Raw genomic sequence first — 20,996 nt, 5'->3', positions numbered from 1 at the left:
TAAATACCATTGGGGATTTACATCAAATAATGAGGCAATTTCTTATCCCTTTAGATCCCTATTTTTTAGGCGAGTTAGGCCATAGAACAACAAAAAAATTAAACAGCTGTAGGAAAAGAAAAGAAGAAAAAAAATCTTCACTAGTTCTTACCATGTGGACAAAATATTAGCTTTCTTGCCATTTACCTATCCCTGCAGGACCCATATCCCACTAAAAATACTCCTTACCCCACCAAAAATAACCTAACTAAACCATAATTAAAGATTTTAATTTATTTTGTGTTTTAGAAGATTTTTAGAGAGAAAAAAATATTTTTGTAAAAATAATTATTTAGTCTTTTTTACATTTAAGATAAATATAATCATAAAATTACTTTAAAATCACTGTATTAAAAAATCACACTATTATTATTAACTGTTTTTTACTGTTCATTTTTTCACTTTAATTTTCTGTATGTACTATGTAGTGTTTTTTAGCCAAATTTGAAGAAAACTAAAAATTTTAAATTTTAACTAAATTTGGCTATAAAAGTTTTTTGTTTTAAAAAATTAATTGCACATTTCAAATGTTTTTTTTTATGGCACTCTTATAAGTTGTAGACAACCAACCTTTTAATTGCACAACCTTTGTTTTAAAGTTCTAACTGTGCATGGTAACTAATCCTCCTTACATCATATGATGTAATTGTGGAGGAAGGCCGTTGAACGGCGGCATACCACCGTTACCGCTAACCCCTCCGCCAAAAATATCATGCTCAACTTTGACCCGCTTCTCAAGAAGATCCGCCTCAGAGCCGACGCCTATCTCTTCATCGCTGTCCTCTTCGTCGCCCAAATCGTCGGCGGGTCCGCCGTCGGGTCCATCGTGCCGCCGTTTGGCGGTTGCCATCTCAGCGGCGTGGCGCTTACGCCATTTGGTCCGCCGATTCTGGAACCATACCTGAAATTGGATTATAATTAATTTGATAAAAGTCACAGAAAGACACTATATTTTCAGTATTGCTTCCAAACCTATTAACATCCGCTGGTTATAATCAAGTTTCGTTTCGTATTACAGACAATTTTTTCACGACTTATAAAATAAAAATCATAAAATTAATGAATTGTTTGCCCCAAGGGAATCAATCTTAAATTCTTTTATTTTACTATCCGCCAAGAGCTGTCAATAATTAGGTAAGAACCATAACTATTACACTCTACCGTTTTTTTTTATAAGTTTAACAATTAAGTGGGGAAATAGTTTCTCTTTTTTCTGTTAACCTATAAATGTGATGAATTATAGAGTAGCTGCGCAGTGCTAAAAATTGTGTCGACAACATTTGTGAATACATTTTCTCGTATTCATTCGAATCCGGTGGATAGGAACCGGTTCTCATCCATACGAAAAAACTATGTCTAGCATCGTATTATATCCAGTTTTCTACGAATATAGAAATGTACAATCATAAGATTAAAACCAGTTTTTTTAGCCGGTGCCTCCGGCACCTCGGGGCTAAAAAAACTAGTTTTAATCTTATAATTGTACATTCTATATCCGCGGAAAGCCGTTTATAATACGATACGAGAAATAACTATTAACAACCTGTTACAATACAGGGACATAAAGGGATAAGACAAAGGCAGATAAATTGATGTACATCCCCAATGATGATACACAAAATCACCCCTTTTGTAGATTAAAATTAATGGTTGAAACGTTTGGACACTCAACTAAATGTGCCAACCAAATAAAATCAATAAAAGCTCCAATAAGAAAACATTATCATAAAACTTTGGGGACTGGTGTAATAAACAGCCCAATTTCCCCTCCTTCCCTGTTTATATACGGATTATCTAAAATTTGATAGATTATTTTTGTTGCGCTACGCCTGGACAAAACTGTTCTTTTACAGTATAGCTTCGAAACCGGAGCTATCAAAACCGGTTTTAATCGTATAATTGTATATTTTTATGTCCGCGGATAGCTGTTTATAACACGATGCGATGAATAACTATTGTTGTCTGTATTTGTGTAAAATAACCGTAAATAATGAAATTATTACTTTATGGGGGATGAAACTATATTTGTTAACAAGAATAATTATGTCAATAAGTGGCGAAGCAAAAAACAGTAATTTCTTTCAGAGAGAGAGAGGAGGGGACAATGGGCTGTTTATTACATTAGTACCAAAGTTTTATAATAACGTTTCTTATTCGTTGGCTTAACAACTTTGGAGACTTTTGTGAATTTAATTTGTTAGTTAATTAAGTTAAGTGTTCAAATATGTCAACACGAATATTAATCTATAAAAGAGATAATTTTATTTACCATAATTGGGGATGTACATAAATTTATCGGCCATTGTCTTATCTCTTTAGATCCCTGTTAACTTCCCCTCCTCCTTATAATATTTTCATTATACTTATAAAAAAAACTTTGTGCTGTATTATAAAAGACTGTTCTTTTTAGAAGCCAAAAGTACCATATGCCTTTAAGTATTATACTTTTACTGTATAATATTTTACTAATCTTTTATCATCATAAATGCTGTTACATTACTGCGTTACTCATCAATTTTGATTGTTCTTGTTATATAATTTATTCTTTGTAAATATCCTAAATATCTTTATTGGCGGATATCAAATCAATTGGCGTATAATGTAATGTATTATCATATACATAATATCTCAGAGATCTAAAGGGATAAGACAATGACCAATAAATTTCTGAAAATACTACATCCTCAATGATTATACACAAAATTACCCAAACTATAGATTACAATTAGTGGTTGAAACGTTTAGACACACAACTTAATGAGCCAACCAATCAAAATTTAACAAAAGTCCCTAAAGTTGTTAAGCCAACGAACAGGAAAATGCCAATATACAACTTTGGTTACTAGTTTCATAAACAGCCCAATATCCCCTCCCTCCCTGATGATCTATCATACATGTGGTTGGGCTAATAATTATGAAGCTTGATTTTTAGTTTTGTCAATTCCAACCTAAATAATGCCAGTGGCTGCGCCCCTAGCATCCTGGGGTTCCAAATTCGAGAAAAAGATAAAGACATATATCTACAGTGTGTTTTTTTTTATGAGAACTTTTTTGAACGCAATTTTACCCCACTTATAGTTATCATAATTTAATGATTAATGGCTTATTTTCTTCATTTTTAAAGCAATTATTATAACACCAAAAAATATTTCAGTTTTTATTTAAAAAGTACAGTAAAATCTAAAATTCAAAACTTAGGTGTCAACATCTAAAAATGGTTAAGCGCATTTTTCTTATGCCTAAATCTTCTACTCTTTGCAAGAAAAAAATTAGATTTTCTGTAGTCGACTTTGGGGGGCCAGTACTCCCTCATTTGGTTGAAATATAAGCTATTCAAACTTTGATATGTTCTAGTACATGTCCCTAATAGTATCTGTATACATTTTTAGCTCTATATCTCAACTTTGAAGTGTTTAGCAGCCATTCTTACAAAAGGTTGAATATTTGAGCATAAGAAAAATGCGCTAAAACCATTTTAGATGTTGACACCTAAGTTTTGAATTTTCGATTTTACTGTACTTTTTAAAATAAAACTGAAATATTTTTTTGGTGTTCTATCAATTGCATTAAAAAACGAAGAAAATAAGCCATTAATCATTAAATTCTCATAACTATAAGTGGGGTAAAATTGCTTTCAAAAAAGTTCTCATAAAAAAACACACTGTATAAATACAGTAGCTTTAAACCATCCGGGGAAAGCTTCCCTAAAAAGCAAAAAGTCCTACAAAGTCCCGAAAGTCCTACAGTAACGTTTTCTTATTCGTTGGCTTATTCAATATCAATTTATTGGCCATTGTCTTATCCCTTTAGATCCCTGGCAAAAAATATATTTATGTTATTGTTATATGAATGAAAAATACGTATAAATAAATTCGCTTCAATAAACCCAATAACCCCCCTCATCGTTGTTTAAACATTTTACAGGTATCCAAAGGGATAAGACAATGGCCGATAAATTGATATACATCTTCGAGTATGATACGCAAAATTAGTAAAAAATAAGCCAACGAATAAGAAAACTTTGGGGACTAGTGTAATAAACAACCCAATAACCCTCCCTCATCTTTGTTTTTAAACATTTTACAGGGCTCTAAAGGCATAAGACAATGGCCAATAAATTGATGTACACCTTCGAGTATGATACACAAAATTAGTAAAAAATAGGCCAACGAATAAGAAAACTTTCGGGACGTACATCTTTGAGTATTATACACAAAATTAGTAAAATTAAGCCAACGAATAAGAAAACATTCTTATAAAACATTGGGGACTAGTGTAATAAACAACCCAATAACCCCTCATTTTTGTTTTAAACATTTTACAGGGCTCTAAAGGCATAAGACAATGGCCGATAAATTGATGTACATCTTCGAGTATGATACACAAAATTAGTAAAATTAAGCCAACGAATAAGAAAACTTTGGGGACTAGTGTAATAAACAACCCAATAACCCCTCCTTTTTGTTTTTAAACTTTTTATCAGGAAGGAAAATGGTATCATTAGCTACCAAAGGCAAAATGACACAAAAAAATATGAACAGTTAATTTACTGGCAATAGTCTTGTCCTTGAATAGGAGTTTAATTCCATATCGTATACTTTAAATGGGAAATGCCTTACAACAAATTTGTAGGTTTTTAATCTTTAAAAAATTCAAGTAGCTATTATTAAGAAATGTTTTTGCGTAGTACAGTAACTCTAAAACTAAGTTCTGTCTGACCGTACATCCATTCAATACTACTTAACTCGAAGTAATTTATGCAAAAAAATCTACAAATAGTCTACAAGCAACAAATAACGGCAGGCCCAAATAAATTTGATGGAATTAATTTACCTTACATTGCCCCTCCCTATAACCGTGGAGAAAGAAAACGCAGGGAGGGAGAAGGACAATGGGCTGTATATTACACTAGTCCCCAAAGTTTTATAGTAACGATTTCTTATTCGTTGACTCAACAACTTTTGAGATGTTTATTGAATTTTGTATGGTTGTTTCATTTAGTTGAGTATACAAACGTTTCAACCAGAAATTGTAATCTACTGAAGGGGTAATTTTGTGTCACATCATTGTGGGTGTACATCAATTTATCTGCCATTGTCTTATCCCTTTAGATCTCTGAAGAAAACGTCATATTTTGTGAATAGCCTTGTGAACACATATTGCTTTCTTGCAAATAGAATTTAAATTTGTTAGCAGGGATACAGGGATAGCACAATGGAAAAATAATTAATAGTTTTAATCCTTAATTCCATGCAGTTTCGTTAATAAAAGATAGATAGAGAAAGATAAAAGGTGTGAGAGAGAGAAAAAAAGTTAAAAGGTAATAAAGAGATAAATTCAGAAGGAGAAAAAAAAAGATATTCAGAAAAAAATTGGGAAAAGAAATATATATAGACAAATTAGATAAATGAAAAAAAAGATAAAAAGAGGGAGAAAAGAGAAAAAATAGATAATGAGACAGATAGAGCGAAAGAGCTTGATATAGAGAGGGCTAGAGATAATGATAGAGATAAAGAGAAGGACATATAGATAGAGAGAGAGAGAGAGAGAGAGAGAGAGAGAAAGAGAGAGAGAGAGAGAGAGAAAGAAAGAAAGAAAGGATATAAAATTTAGTTTGTATGTCCCTCCTTGTTGTTGATATTTAATATTTCTAGAACACCGTCATAATTAAGATAAATAGATAGATAGATAAAGAGAGAGAGTTTGTCCCTACCCCCCTTTGTTGACATATTTAATATTTCTAGAACACCCTCATAATAAAGTTTGACAAATTAAAACTATGTGAATGCAGGGCTAAAAAGATAAGACAATGGTCGATAAATTAATATACTTCCCAAATGATGATGCATAAAATTACCCCTCCTGTAAGTCCCCAAAGTTGTTAAATTATCAAATAAGAAAACGTTATCATAAAACTTGAGTAAGTGTGTAATACATACAGAATGGTTGCGCCCTTAGCATCTCAGGACTCTATATTTGACGTATAAAAAAAACCTCAAACTATACATGGACCTATGTAAAGCTTATCTAAATTGAAGAAATAAAAAACAATTCTTACTATATAAATACATTTTTTCAATATTTGTTGGTTTTTATTTCATCTTACCTGTTAAAAGATTGTTATTGCTACGCTAATAGTGGATAAAAGAGAGAAGACAATGGGCTTTTTATTACACTAGTCCTCAAAGTTTTAAAATAACGTTTCCTTAACAACTTAACAACTTTGGGGACTTTAATGAAATTTTATTGGTTGATTCATTAAGATGAGAGTTCAAACGTTTTAACCTCTAATTGTATTATACGGAATTGGTTATTTTGTGTATCGTCATTGGGGATGTATATCAATTTATCGGCCATTCCTGGTAAATATTATTTAGTATTTTCAACAATTTTGAGCTAATGTAACAATTCCTTTTTTTCATTAAAATTATAATATTATTATATTGAATAGTATGTGTAGATTTGTAATATGTGTTTAGAAAAATTAGTATTCTAGCTTAGTTTTCTCTCTCTTTCCAGGGATCTAAAGGGATAAGACAATGATCGATAAATTATTGTGCATACCTATTGATGTTACACAAAATTATCCCTTCTGTAGATTAAAATTAGTGGTTGAAACGTTTGAACGTTTCTCTCTCTCACTATCCATTTATCTCTTTCTCTCTTTCTATCTCTGCCTCTCTCTTTCTCTCATACTCAAAAATCATTTATAACTTATCTGGCTCTCTTTCTTTCTCTATTTTTTCTGACCGTTTATTTACTTTATTTTTATTTTTATTCTTTGATTATCTCTCTTTTTCTCCTTAAATATTTTTCTTATTTTCTCTTTTTCTTTGATTCTTTATAAATTTCTCTATATCTCTTTAATTTATATATTTTTCTTTCTATATTTAACTATTAATTTTTCTCATACCATTTTTCTATCATTTTCTATTTTCTTTAATCTATCTATCTTTTCTATTTATCTTATTAAATTTATCACAATAAATTCATGTATAAGAATATAAAGCCAATACTTAATAGAGCAATATTTTCATTTTTACATTTTAGAAGGAGAAAAGGAGAGAGAGAGAGAGAAAGAGTGGTGGGAGAGAGACAAAGAGTAATGAGAGAGAGAGAGAGAGAGAGAGAGAAAGTATTTTTCATTTAATCAATTTTGCCGCTAAATTTGCTGTTTTCCCCAATTTATTAGACAGGGCACAAAAGGGGAAGGGGAGAGAGAGAGCAGATGTTGTAAAATTGCCGCCAACACACACACATACACACACACACACCCACCCACACACACATACACACACACACACACACACACACTTATTCGTCCACTTTGTTATGCCGCCGCTGTTTAAATAAAAAGACTGTAGTTTTGAATTTTTATCGTAAAAAAAGTTAGGTTAGATTTATAGGTATATAAAAAAAATTTAGCAAGATAGCTAGATAGATAGATAGACATACAAAAGACGTTTAAATGAAATCTGCTTTGTCAAGACAATGCCGTGTACAGATAAGACTTTCATATAAAAGTCATGGAATCAAAGGGGTTGGTCATCTGTTGGATGTTATCTTCCCGTAATCCCCAGTATTCCTGAATTAAATGGTTATACAAATGATACCAACTAAATTCAAAACCTAATCCTATACAAGTCCCCCTCCTCCCCCTTCCAACCAATTTTTGTTAGGGAAAAAGTAAGGATTATTGTAACTACAAAAACGCTGTTTCGCTGGATCTAAAGGGATAAGACAATGGCAGATAAATTGATGTACACTAAAATGATGAAACACAAAATTACCCCTTCTGTAGATTAAAATTGGTGGTTGAAACCTTTGATCACTCAACTAAAAACAATCAATCAAAATATATTAAAGTATCCAAAGTTGTTGAGCAAACAAATAAGGAAACTTTATTATAAAACTTTGGGGACTAGTGCAATAAACAACCCATTGTCCCCAATCTTTCTGGGGAAGTTGCATATTTTTCTTCCATTTACCTATACCTAAATCTTTATCCTAAACGCCATAATACTTTGTATCCTAAATTTTAGAATAAAGTATATTGCACAGAAAAATAACTTTAGAACAGCTAGATTTATAATAACAGGGATGACAACATCCAAAAAGGTGAAGACCTTAAATCGTAGAACAAAGGAACATTGACACTTGTAGAGTGTCAGAAGTGAAAAATCAGAACATAAATATATAATTGTCGAATCAAAATTGTAAGTATATTTGTTCCAAATACATGATACTGTTTAAGGACAAACTTAGGACTTGATTATGGAGATGCTTCGCTTATAATAGTGAACCTTGTTGTAATAGGAATCATCATTAATATACAATATAGAAATACTATATTTTTATTCTTTTCTGTAATAAACTGTCAAAAAAAACTCTAACTTTGATGTTTTTAATCTATTAAATCTAATTTTAAAAAAAAAGTTTTTTTAAAGTTTCTAAAGCAGAGTTCAGTGTTACGTATTTAATCTGTCTGTAATAAGAATTATAAGAAGAATTATTTTACCCTTGATTGTCCTATCCCTCTGGCCCTGGTGTATAAAGTAAAGTTTTATGTAAATTTCTATCCCAATATCTCTATCTTTCTCAGGGATCTAAAGGGATAAGACAATGGTCGATATATTAATGTACATCCCAGATGATGATACACGAATGCACAGATTACTATTAATGGTTGAAACACTCAACTTAATGCATCAACCAATCAAAATTCATTAAAAGTCCCCAAAGTTGTTAAGCCAACGAATAAGAAAACGTTGTTATAAAACTTTGGTGACTAGTGTAATCCTTTTATATAAGGTAGTATTATATAAAGTAGTAAGGATTTTTTTTACTAAAGCTTAAGATTTTGATATCTGTTCAACCGAGTTAGTTCTCTATTTTTGGGAAGCTATACATAGGTTTTAGGATATTTTACTTTCACATTTAAGTTTTGGGGATAGTTTAAGGCTATTTTTCTTCCCTTCCCTATCGTTTCGTATAAATACGAAGTCCTTAGATACTTGAGACGCAACCGCTAGAATTTAAAAACAAATAATATTCTCTATTATCCTATCCCTCAAGTTCTGACTAAATACATGTAAGCTATACAAGAAGAAAAAAATATCCACAAAAAGATTTAAAATAAATCCTTTTACATATTTACCTTTAAAAAACAACTTTTTATTAGGGAGGGAAGTGCCATTGGGCTGTTTATTACAGAAATTCCCAAAGTTTTCTAATGAAATTTTCATATTCGTTAACCTAACCACTTTGGGGACTTATTATTGAATTTTGATTAGTTGGTTCATTAAGTTGAATGTCGAAATAATTTAACAATTAATTGTAGACTTCAGAAGGGGTAATTTGGTGATTCATCATTGAGGATGTACATCAATTTATCAGCCATTGTTTTATCCCTTTAGATCCCTGACTTTTTATATCTTTCATCTATCCATCATTTCAGCAGTTACTGAGATCTTAAGGGACAGATTGGAAGATAGACACCTTTAACAGGGATCTAAGGGTAGGGAAATGGCTGACAATTTGATGTACATCCCCAATTATGATACACAAAACTAACTTAATAAAACAACCAATTATAATTTAGAGAAGTCCCCAAAGTTGTTATTTATATCTTTTATCTATCTATCATTTTAGCGGTTATTGAGATCCTAATGGACAGACAAACAAACATCTTTAATGTATACACATGTAATATCTTTAATAAACATATGGTAACATTTATTATTATATGTTTGCCTTTTATTGTAAAAGGCAATCATTTATACGATAAACAGATTCATACACAAAAATTTTACTATTATTTACTCAATAGATTTATGTAATAGATGTATAACCAGACAACTACCTGGATCCGCCTGTTAAGGATTTTATTTGTCTGCTAACAAATTGATTTCTGCTCTTTTGTATCGACTTGGATGTGTTAATATTCCTTACAAAGAAAAATACTATCTCCCAATTTTATTTTAAAACTAAGGATGGGTTTGGGGTCTACTGAAAAATTCTCACTGCTATACAGAATCAAAAAAATGTAAGCCATCTACCTAAACTAGCAACCGAGAAATTTCTTTCCGATAGACGGATGGACATTTCCAATTATAGAGTAGCTTAACTATTAAAAAACAAATCAATATTCTTGTAAAAACTTCTAGATTTTGTACAATATTATGTAGAAAAAAGTAAAGTGTATCTGAAACCACCTAGTAATATTCATAGCCTGCTTAATATTGACATATGTAAATATAATATAAATAGATTAAGACATAGGTAAATGGGATATGTTAAACCTTAAATTTGTATTGTAATATACAATATAAAGATACTAGCGGCTACGCCTCTAGAGGCCTCTAGGGGCACTTGAGGAGCGGGGGAGTTGAATTCGATAACTCAATTATTTTATATTTAAAAGGAAAGAAATTTTTTTTTGGAGGGGGGTGGGGTTTAATAGCTATAACCTTCCCAGGACATAGCTTCGGTAAAAACAAACAGACAAACATCCTGTTACTTTATTATAAGGATTGATGACTTTAAGTTAATATACGTATACCTCAGTGCAGGCATAGCATGGAAAATATCCGTTGGTTTCCCGTAAATTGTCTATGGAGCTACGACCCCCCCCCCCCTGTCCCCTTCATATTAAGAAATAAATTTTAAAAAAGGGGGTAAGTTTTCTCTTGTTATTATATATTGCTCTTGGTTATATTGGGTACAGGAGAGAGTGGGGATAATGGACTGTTTATTACACTAGTCCCCAAAGTTTTATAATAACGTTTTCTTATTCGTTGGCTTAACAACTTTGGGGACTTTTTATTGGTTGATTCATTATGTTTAGTGTTCAAATGTGTCAACCACTAATTTTAATGTACAGAAGGAGTAATTTTGTGTATCATCTTTGGTGATGTACATCAATTTATCGGCTATTGTATTATAGATCCTTGGATAGCCCCACAGGGTTGGGGGGGGGGGGTCATTGCTCGACTAGGCACTTTGAAGGAAACCGTGGCCGAATATTCCTTTATTGTGATTAAGTGGTGTCATCGATAAATATGTATGTTATATTGATAACAACAGGGGAAAAGGAAGAAAAAAAAGTCTAGAAAGAAATATTATCCCCAAAAATCGCATAAAACCTGCCTGAGACCAAATAATCAAGGATCCAAAGGGATAAGACAATGGCCGATAAATTGATGTACATCCCCAATGATGATACACTAAAATTCCCCTCTTATAGATAACAATTAGTGGTTGAAACATTTGGACACTCAACTCAATGAACCAACCAATCAAAATTAATTAAAGTCCCAAAGTTTTTAAGGCCGAAAATAAGAAAATGTTATTATTAAACTTTGGGGACTAGTGTAATAAACAGCCCAATGTCTCCTCCCTTCCTCCCTGCAAATAATTATTAGTCACAACAAAAAGTCAAAACTTAACATAAAATGAAAAATGATAAAAAAAACTTTAATTGGAAATTTTTGAAAGCATAGCTTTTTGAATATTCAGAGATAAGACATTGGACGAGAAATTGATTTACATCCCAAATGATGATACACAAAATTACCGATCCTTTAGATTGCAATTAGTGTTTGAAACGTTTGGGCACTCAACTTGATGAGCAAACCAATTAAATTCAGTAAAAGTCCCCAAAACGATATTATAAAACTTTGGGGACTAGTGTTATAAACGTCCCATTGTCCCTACCTCCCTCCCAGATAATAATGTGACATATTTTGATTTTTGAAATTTATTTCCGTATAGAATTGAGATAAAATGGTTCTTATTAAAAACAAAAGTTACTAAATTAGCTGCACCTGCTTATACATCACGAGTAAAATATAGGTTTTTTAGCCAAAAAGATGAATACTCTAAAAATTCGACCAGATATCATTTATTTGTGCCTATATAGAAAGCCTCACGTCTTTATTTAAATCATAAGTGCATGGCCTAATTTTTTTTCATATTTTATAATAAAACCCTCTATTTTCCATAGATCTAACATCATTTCAACAAGTTTTATTCCTTTTTTTATATGAAGTTCTTTTAAATCAACAATAATATTTGTTTTTTTGTACAGAAATACATTCATTAACTAAGAAGGCATTAAAAATTTAAAATAAATTTCAAAGTATATAAAGATTTCAAAAAAAATACTATAGCAATTCAGATTCTCATATTGGAATAGGTCATTAGGACGAACGAACATTAACACTTATAGAATTATCATGATATATGTAAATATTCTAAATGTCAAAACAAAATTGGAGTAAATTTGTTGAAAAACTGAGTAAGGACATTCTTGTAACGATTATACAGTTGCTACGTTTTCTAAATCATAAATACTTAACTACTACAGGAATCACCATGCAAAGTTTAAAATCAATAAGACAATTCTAACATGCCCAAGTTAAGGGAAAAAACTATCCAGACAGACGAACGGACCGACACTATTTTTAGAAAAGTTTTGCACATCACTTTGAATTTATAATTCATAATTAAAAATATGTTTTACAATTATTAGATAGACCTGTTGGTTCCTTTGCACCAGATTTACAAGAACAAACAACGTTACATTTTTCTCTATATCTTGGCAATTCTTGCCTTTTCTTTCACAAGCAACACAAATTATTTTGGATCTATTAAATGATCTATTGCAAACTATGGCACGTTTGTTAATTAAGAAACAATCACACTAACTAAGAATGAATTTAATTACTAAAAAGCTTCACGGATTTTTCATTTTTTAACTTGCGGATTTTTTAAAATGAACTTTATAGTTTAAAAACATAATTTTACAGCTTTTTTTCATGAAAAAATACACACAAGTTCAAATGCAATTTATTCTTTAAGCCATGCGCTTATGATTTAAATAAAAACATGGGGCTCTCTATATAGGTATAAATAAATGATATCTGGTCGAATTTCTAGAGTATTCATCTTTTTGGCTAAAAAACCTATATTTTACTAGTGACATGAGGGATAGGGCTTCTGATTTTTTTTACACTCCTAATATTAGTTATCAGTTATTGTTACCAAAGAAAATGCTTATAACAATATTTTATTAACGCCATTACATTTTCTATTTTATTTTTCTAAAAAATATAATTTTATTTTTGGGGGGAGGGGGAATTTTTTTTAATGGTTAATCGAAATAGTTATAAACCTTTCCAGGACCTATGAGAAGCTACCCTGTAAAGGAGTACCATATCAGTTCAGTGGTTAGTAAAATCCTTTTGGTGCAAACTAACAGACATATAGACAGACAGACATCCTGGCACTTTATTATAAGAATATAACTTCTTCAAACTATATGATCAATAAATTGTACAGAAAATGAAGAAATTTTGTTAAATGACTGATTATTATAAACTTTTTAATATCCCTCAGGCCCGTGATGTTTTGATTTTAGTCAAAGTCATCAGGAATCTAAAGGGATAAGACAATGGCTGATTAATTCATGTACATCCTCAATGATGATACAAAAATGATACACACATCTGTAGATTCAAAAGACTGGTTAAAAATTTGACTACTCTACTTAATGAATCAACCAATGAAAAATTAACTTAAGTCCCCAAGTAGTTAAGTCAACGAATAAAAAAAACGCTATTATAAAACTTTGGGGACCAGTGTAATAAACAGCCCCATCCCCATGTCCCATCTTTCCCTGCAAAATTATGCTAACTAAATCAATTTCAGTAATTTTTCATAATTCCCCCCCCCCCCCCCTCCCCTCCCACAACTCTAATTTTAATAATTTCCCCCAATTCCTTTTGTTTTTTTATTAAGTAGCGAAGCTATTCTATAATCATAATAGGACTCTCTGTCCGTTCGTCTGTTAGGCTTTTTTTTATTGAAAACCTTCCCCTTGTTCTCGAGCTATTAAACTTTCTATCTATCTTCTCACCTATCTATCTACACTACAGGGATCTAAAGGGATAAGACAATAGCCGATAAATTAAGGTACATTCCCAATGAGTATAAAAAATTACCACTTAAGTAACTTACAATCAGTAGTTGAAACTTTTGGACACTCAACTTAATAAAACAACCAATCAAACTTTAATTATAGTCCCCAAAGTTGTTAAGCCAACGAAAATAAAACTTTGGGGGACTGATCTATCCATCTATCAATCTACCTAGCTACGTATCTATCTATCTATCTCTCTACTTATAATATCAATATCTTTCTTACTTAAATGATTTTTTCTTCGCCACTTCTACCAAATATAGTTATAGATCAGAATTTTTTATTAAGAGGTTTAGAGGAGTTAAAGAAATAAGAATATGGCCGATAAATTGATATACATCCCCAATGATTATACACAAAATTCTGTAGATCACAATTATTGGTTAAAACGTTAGGACAATAACTTAATGAATCAACCTATCAATATTCATTAAAGTCCCCAAATTTGATAAGCCAACGCATATGAAAACGTTAGGGACAAGTGTAATAAACAGCTCATTGTCCCCTTCTTTTCTGATTTCTATTTGATCCGTACAAAGCAATAGTGTTAATAGTATTCAATGTTTTCCACCAATAATAAAATAAAGTTTCCAATCTAGTTTAAATTTTCAGTGTATGACAAAATTATGACAAATGTTACGATATGATCTTTCCTCTAAGGAGGGTGGAACAAAAAGTCCCCTCACCCCACAAAATAAGAAATGGGAGGTGTGGATTCATTTTAGCAGATTTTTTTGCAATTTCTTATATAGAAACATTTTTGATAAGTATTCATTTTTTTTCTTTTTTGTTAGGTTAGGTATAAGTTGTAATAGCCCTGCAGAGTCTATTACCACCCAGAGAGGGAGGGTACATTGGGCTGTTTATTACACTAGTCCCCAAAGTTTTATAATAACCTTTTCTTATTCATTGGCTTAACAACTTTGGGGACTTTCGTGAATTTTTATTTGGTTGGTTCATGAAGTTGAATGTCCAAAATTTTCAACAACTAGTTTTAATCTACAGAAGGGATAATTTTGTGTATCATATTTTGGGATGAACATCAATTTATTGGTCATTGTCTTATCCCTTTAGATCAAAGCTTTTTGACTGAACTTTATGAACATATATCAAGAAACATTTGAGGGATAAAAAGGGAAACGTTTACATTAATTTAGAGCAGGTTCAATAGTTTTTTTTTATACAATTCTGTTACAGTAGGAACTTTTCTTTTGTTATTGAAATGATACTTTTTTCAGGCTATGTATTACACTAGTCCCCAAAGTCTTATAATAACCTTTTGATATTCGATGGCCTAACAACTTTGGGGACTTTTCTAGAATTTTGATTGGTTGTCTCATTAAGTTGGGCGTCCAAACGTTTCAACCACTAATTGTAATCTACAGAAGGGGTAATTTTGCGTCTCATCATTAGGGATGTACATCAATTTGTCGTCAATTGTCTCATACAAATCTTTTATTATGGCGAAGCTACTTGTATTTGAAAATGTCCCTTAAACCCGGAGTTAGTGTTGAAAGTTTACATTACTTAATGTGTTCAGATAGATTTACATAAAATAGGCATACCTCGAATATCCAAGGAATCTAAAGGGATAAGACAATGGTCGATAAATTGATGTACATCCCCAATGATGAAACATAAAATAGGCATACGTCAAATATCACAGGGATCTAAAGGGATAAGACAATGGCTGATAAATTTATGTACATCCCCAATGATGAAACATAAAATAGGAATACGTCAAATATCACAGGGATGTAAAGGGATAATACTATGGCCAATAAATTGATGTACATTCCCAATGATGATATACAAAGTTACTCCTTCTGTAGATTACAACTAGAATTTAAAACGTTTGAACTCTTAACTTAATTAACCAACCCTTCAAAATTCATTTCAAGTCCTTAAAGTTGTTAAGCCTAAGAATAAGAAAACGTTATTATAAAACTTTAGGGACTAGTGTAATTACACCCATAAGACAAAATTTTTGCAAATAAGGAGGTTAAAAATTTCGCTCCAGCACTAATTTGAATACATTTGTATAAGATCTAAGTGAGAAAGAAAATATAAAAACAAGAAATATAAAGTACATAAAAAGCGAAGCTTTATAAATATTATTTTTTATTAATCTGGGATCTTAAGGGGTAAGACAATAAACGATAAATTGATACACATCCCCAATAATGATAAACAAATTTATTTGTTGAAAAGCTTGTAAATGGACAATGAAGTTTCCAATCAAAGACATAAAAAAAAGATAAAAAATAGTTTGAAGTAAACTCTTAGGACGTTACGCTACCTATGACCTCAAATAGACAGAACATCCACCTTGCAAGTATTAAAGAGATGCTTCGCTTCCAAAAAGTAAAGAGAAAGGGAATAAACTTCTCAGGGAGGGAGGGGACATTGGGCTGTTTATTATTCTAATCCCCAAAGTTTTATAATAAAGTTTTTTTATTAGTTAGCATAAGAACTTTAGGGACTTTGGTTGGATTTTGATTGGTCGGTTCATTGAGTTGAGTGTAATTATAATTATTGTAATATACAGAAGGGTAAGTTTGTGTATAATCATTAGGATGTACATAAATTTATCAACAATTGTCTTATCCCTTTAGATCACTGGCATAAATTTACAACAACAAAATTAGATGTCTTTAGTCAGGTGGAAATATAAAACAACATAAAGACGTTCTAACTTTTTTTTGGTAAAATGGCGGATTAAAAGGTTGGAGAGGGGAATAAAATTTTTTTTTAATTTTGATGGGGGTAAAATGAGAGGTTTCAAACTTGGAAGGGGGAAAACAATTTTTTAACCCACTCTTCTATAAAGGTCTATGACATCAAAAATTGATGTTTCCTGGAAAAAAAATAAACGATTCCTATTTAAAGTGAATTTTTATGTTTTATATTTTTATAGAATTTTTGTGAATGATAAATTTTCATATCTGTACATTTTAAACATTATAATTTCTGACTGACTGCTTTATAGAGCTTTGCTATAAAAAATGTTGCCAATTTTATTCATATTGTATAACATACGAATCATTTTAGTAAAATAAATGACTAGCTCAAAATATAAAGGAATATTTTATCAAAATTATAATTTTGGATATAGAAAACTTCACTTAATCTATGTATCTTAATGTATACAAAAATTTAATTAAAATTTATTTTTACAAATGTCTAGCACTTAAAATTAAAAATTCTTCAATAGAGACCTAACTCAAAATGCTAACTTTATATTGGCGACACACAAAAAAGGTATCTCTATACTCTACTTTGTAGCAAATTAGTTAGACACTTTTTATTTTTAACACACAATTTTTAAGTTATTCTCTTACTTTGTTGCAAAATATTGATTCGTAATTTATTGAGGTCGCATTTTTGAGATTTTCTATTTAATGTTGCCATTTTTTGTGAAGCAATATTTGAGGTACTCCTCCCCCCCCCCTTCTCGCATTGTTTGCTAAGAATTAGCTAGAATGTCATACATGGCTTACGAGTATTACTCTACATGCAGGGAGGGAGGGGACATTGGGCTGTTTATTATAACAGTCCCCAAAGTTTTATAATAACGTTTTCTTATTCGTTGGCTTAACATTTTGATTAGTTGGTTCATTAAGATAATTGTCGAAACGTACCAACCACTGATTGTTATTTACATAAGAGATAATTTTGTGTATCATTATTGGGGATGTACATCAATTTATCGGCCATTGTCTTATCCCTTAAGATCCCTGATTGCTCTGGCTGTAAATCAATCTTAAATATAGAGAAACAACAACATTGTTATCGTTGCAATGGTGGATATGTTTACACAAAAACAATTGTTATTAAAAAAGACAATTTTAAAAGCCAACAATATCTTTTATAATAGGAAATAATATTGTAGGTATTACAAATTTTTACTTTAATTTTAGCTACCGGCTACGCCCCTAAAGGCCTCTAAGGGCATTTGAGGAAGGGGGAGTTGAATTTGCTAACCCAATTTTTTTATTTTAGATTTAAAAAGAAATAGTAAAAAACTATTTTTTAGGGGGGGGGGGGAAGGTAATTTTTTCTAGGGGCATTAAACTTATTGAATTTGGGTAGATTTAAATTAATCCTCCATTGCCCTATTCTTTCATCCCTACAAACCTTATCAATTCTAATTAGTAGCGAAGCTATTATGTAACATTATGTATGTTGGTCTATCATTCGGTAAGACATTAGACGTTTAACAAGTACTCAGAAATCAGGGAGGGAGGGGACATTGGACTGTAAATTATACTGGTACCCAAAGTTTAATAAGCACGTTCTGTCACTTTTTGGCATACAAACTTTTATTAAACACATTTCCTCCAATTATTATAATCTACAGAAGGGTTAATTTCATTTTTTATCATTTGGAATGCACATCAAATAATCATAAAACTAAAATAGTTTCATGTATATACATTTTATATTAGTACTTTATAAGATCTTTCGATCTTTAAATAATAAACCAGCGTAAATGTTTCGCCCACATCAGACCTCAACAATTCTTTATCATTTTTTAATATAAATTTTTTTTAAAATATTCAGTTCGCATTTTTTGATTACTTTTTGTTACAAATAAAGCGTTTTTTATTTTTAACTTATGATTTTAAAGTAAAAGTATATTCCAGATTAGTAATATTTTGATATTAAGAATATATGAATAAAAAAAGTCGATTTGTTGCATAACCTAGCGTCAAAAATTAAAACTAATTTTTATTGTCCAAACACTCTTCTGTATTGAAAGAAAAATATAGATTTAAAACCTTAGATATGCTATCAGACACAAATATTCGTCCAACTTAAAGAGAGAATAGCTAACAGAAAACATATTTCTTGTAGCTGACTTATCATTTTTTTGGGGGGAGAGTATTTTTTTTCTAGGGGCGTCAAACTTCTAGAAATTGGGTATAGTTTAATTTATCTTTCATTGTCTTATCCTTGGATCCCTACAAATCTAATTAGGAGCGAAGCTATACTATAACATGGTGTGTGTTAGTCTTATCGCACAGTCGATTTAACGCTGTGGCATTATTCGTTTACCAAAATCTTAAAAATAAATAATGGAGGGAGACTGTTAATTATCCTCTAATACGTTGGCCTTAAAACTTTGGATACTTTAGTAAATTTTAATAGGTTGTTTTCCACCAATTTTTATACTCTATAGAAGGGTTAATTTTGTTTATCATCATTGAGTATGCACACCAAATAATCATAAATCTAATATGATTATATGTACATTTTTAAATAATACTTTATTTGATCTTTCTATCTTCTAATAAAAAGTGTAATAAATTTTTATCCATCAAAATCTTATAAAATTATTTTGAAAGTTTAAATTTAATTTTTAGAAATAATATTCTGATCGCATTTTTATTTATATTTCAAATTAACAAATAAAGCATTTTTATATTTAACTTATGATTTTAAAAAATACAAATATTCCAGATTAAGAATATTTTGATATTAAGAATATTTAAATAAAAATTGTATATTTATTGCACTACCTAGCGACAAAAATTTAAACAAATTTTTGTATTTCAAAACCTATTCTGTATTGGACGAAAAACCAAATATAATAGATTAAAGACCTTAGAAATGCCATTAGACACAAATATCTAAGAGACAAACAAATTCTTTTTTTTTTTTTTTTTTTTTTTTTGGGGGGGGGGGGGGGTAATGGCCCCATTACCCCCCCCCCCTTGGACGTCTATGCCCTAGATGCTATGGTCGCAGCTGCTAGTGTTATACTATTGTAACAAAACGCAAATATAAAATGCGCATGTATGAATAATGCATACCGATAAAATACAATGTAATATTTTAACAATGGATATAGAATACGTGCATATTGTGACAGGGTATTTTTTTTGTTAATTAAGGTTGTTGATATAGTCCTCAGATATTGGTCATATACATTCCTCCATGGTCAAGGGGGTTTGTTGTAAAGTCATAAATGGGGATGGGTATCGTAATATTAGCCAGCTACGAGAAACATTTTATTAGGGTATACGAGAATCTTTAACAATATCCACGTATTCTAAATCCATTACTATAACGGATTAATAAAATAAACAACTTATCTTTATAAGAATTAATTACTGTGGCGCCTACAAGATTTACGTTAATAAATCATTAATTAATTTGCCAACAAAAAAATAAAAATTGTTGCTAAACTTGTCATAACAAAAGACGTTGATAATAATTTACTTTGCATCTTTGACAAGCGCGTGACGTTAACAAGGAATTGTAGTTTCTTAGCTCATAAACAGGCGTAACTCCTTACAATATATGTGTTATTCTAGCGGTTACGCCACCTAGAGGCCTCTAGGGGCACCTCAGAATAGAATTAGCCGGTTTCAACCCTTCTCTTTTCATTTTCGTTTTAATAAGAAAAAGGTTAAAAAATGGGAAGGGGTAACATACCCTAAACTAGTTATTTATACCATCCCCTGGACCTATAAAAAGATTCACTGTAAAGGAGAACCATATCGGTCTAGCAGTTAGCAATATCTCAAGCTACAGACACACAGACAAACATTCCATTCCTTTAATATATGAATAAGTAAAAGAGCTTTCTGGCAAAGTTGGGAAATCAAAGGGGTTAGTTGTCTGTAGGACATGGGCATTAATCAATCTTGGGCACTTACAATTAATCCCCAAAGTCTGGGTAAACCTGTTACTCAGTTATACCCAGTGCATACGCTAATTTAGCCCTTTCTGACCGAGCCAGGTATTTACGTGTGTATTTCTGTAAATGAATGCCGCTGATTTTCGCGTGGCGTCATTTATCATTCTTCCCAAAAGTCTGGCAAAACCTGTGAAATCATTCACAAACACTTTAAGCCAGTCCCCAAAGTCTAAGACAACTAATATATTAGGCACTTACCTTTACTTGTGACTCAGTCATACCCAGTGCATACGCTAGTTTAGCCCTTTCTGACAGAGCCAGGTATTTACG

The 20,996-nt window shown here is 31.0% G+C and overlaps 1 protein-coding gene across 2 annotated transcripts in view; it reads right to left on the bottom strand.

The window, feature by feature from the left end:
* Nucleotides 1-446: 446 nt before the first annotated feature.
* The window catches only part of LOC145304202 (homeobox protein Nkx-6.2-like), a 30,492-nt gene continuing 9,942 nt past the window's right edge, over nucleotides 447-20,996 (bottom strand). For both annotated transcript variants that reach the window (XM_080146019.1, XM_080146020.1), the window contains exon 6: nucleotides 447-940. In XM_080146019.1, coding sequence (XP_080002145.1) covers nucleotides 668-940 — 273 coding nt within the window. In that variant the 3' untranslated portion in view covers nucleotides 447-667. The remainder of the gene's footprint in view (nucleotides 941-20,996) is intronic.

The sequence above is a fragment of the Acartia tonsa genome, chromosome 13, assembly GCF_053477335.1.
Source record: "Acartia tonsa isolate MP-2025a chromosome 13, ASM5347733v1, whole genome shotgun sequence".
In the NCBI taxonomy this organism is placed as follows: Eukaryota; Metazoa; Arthropoda; class Copepoda; order Calanoida; family Acartiidae; genus Acartia; species Acartia tonsa.
The sequence above is the reverse complement of the archived record's forward strand: the minus strand, read 5'-3'. Positions and strand labels throughout refer to the sequence as shown.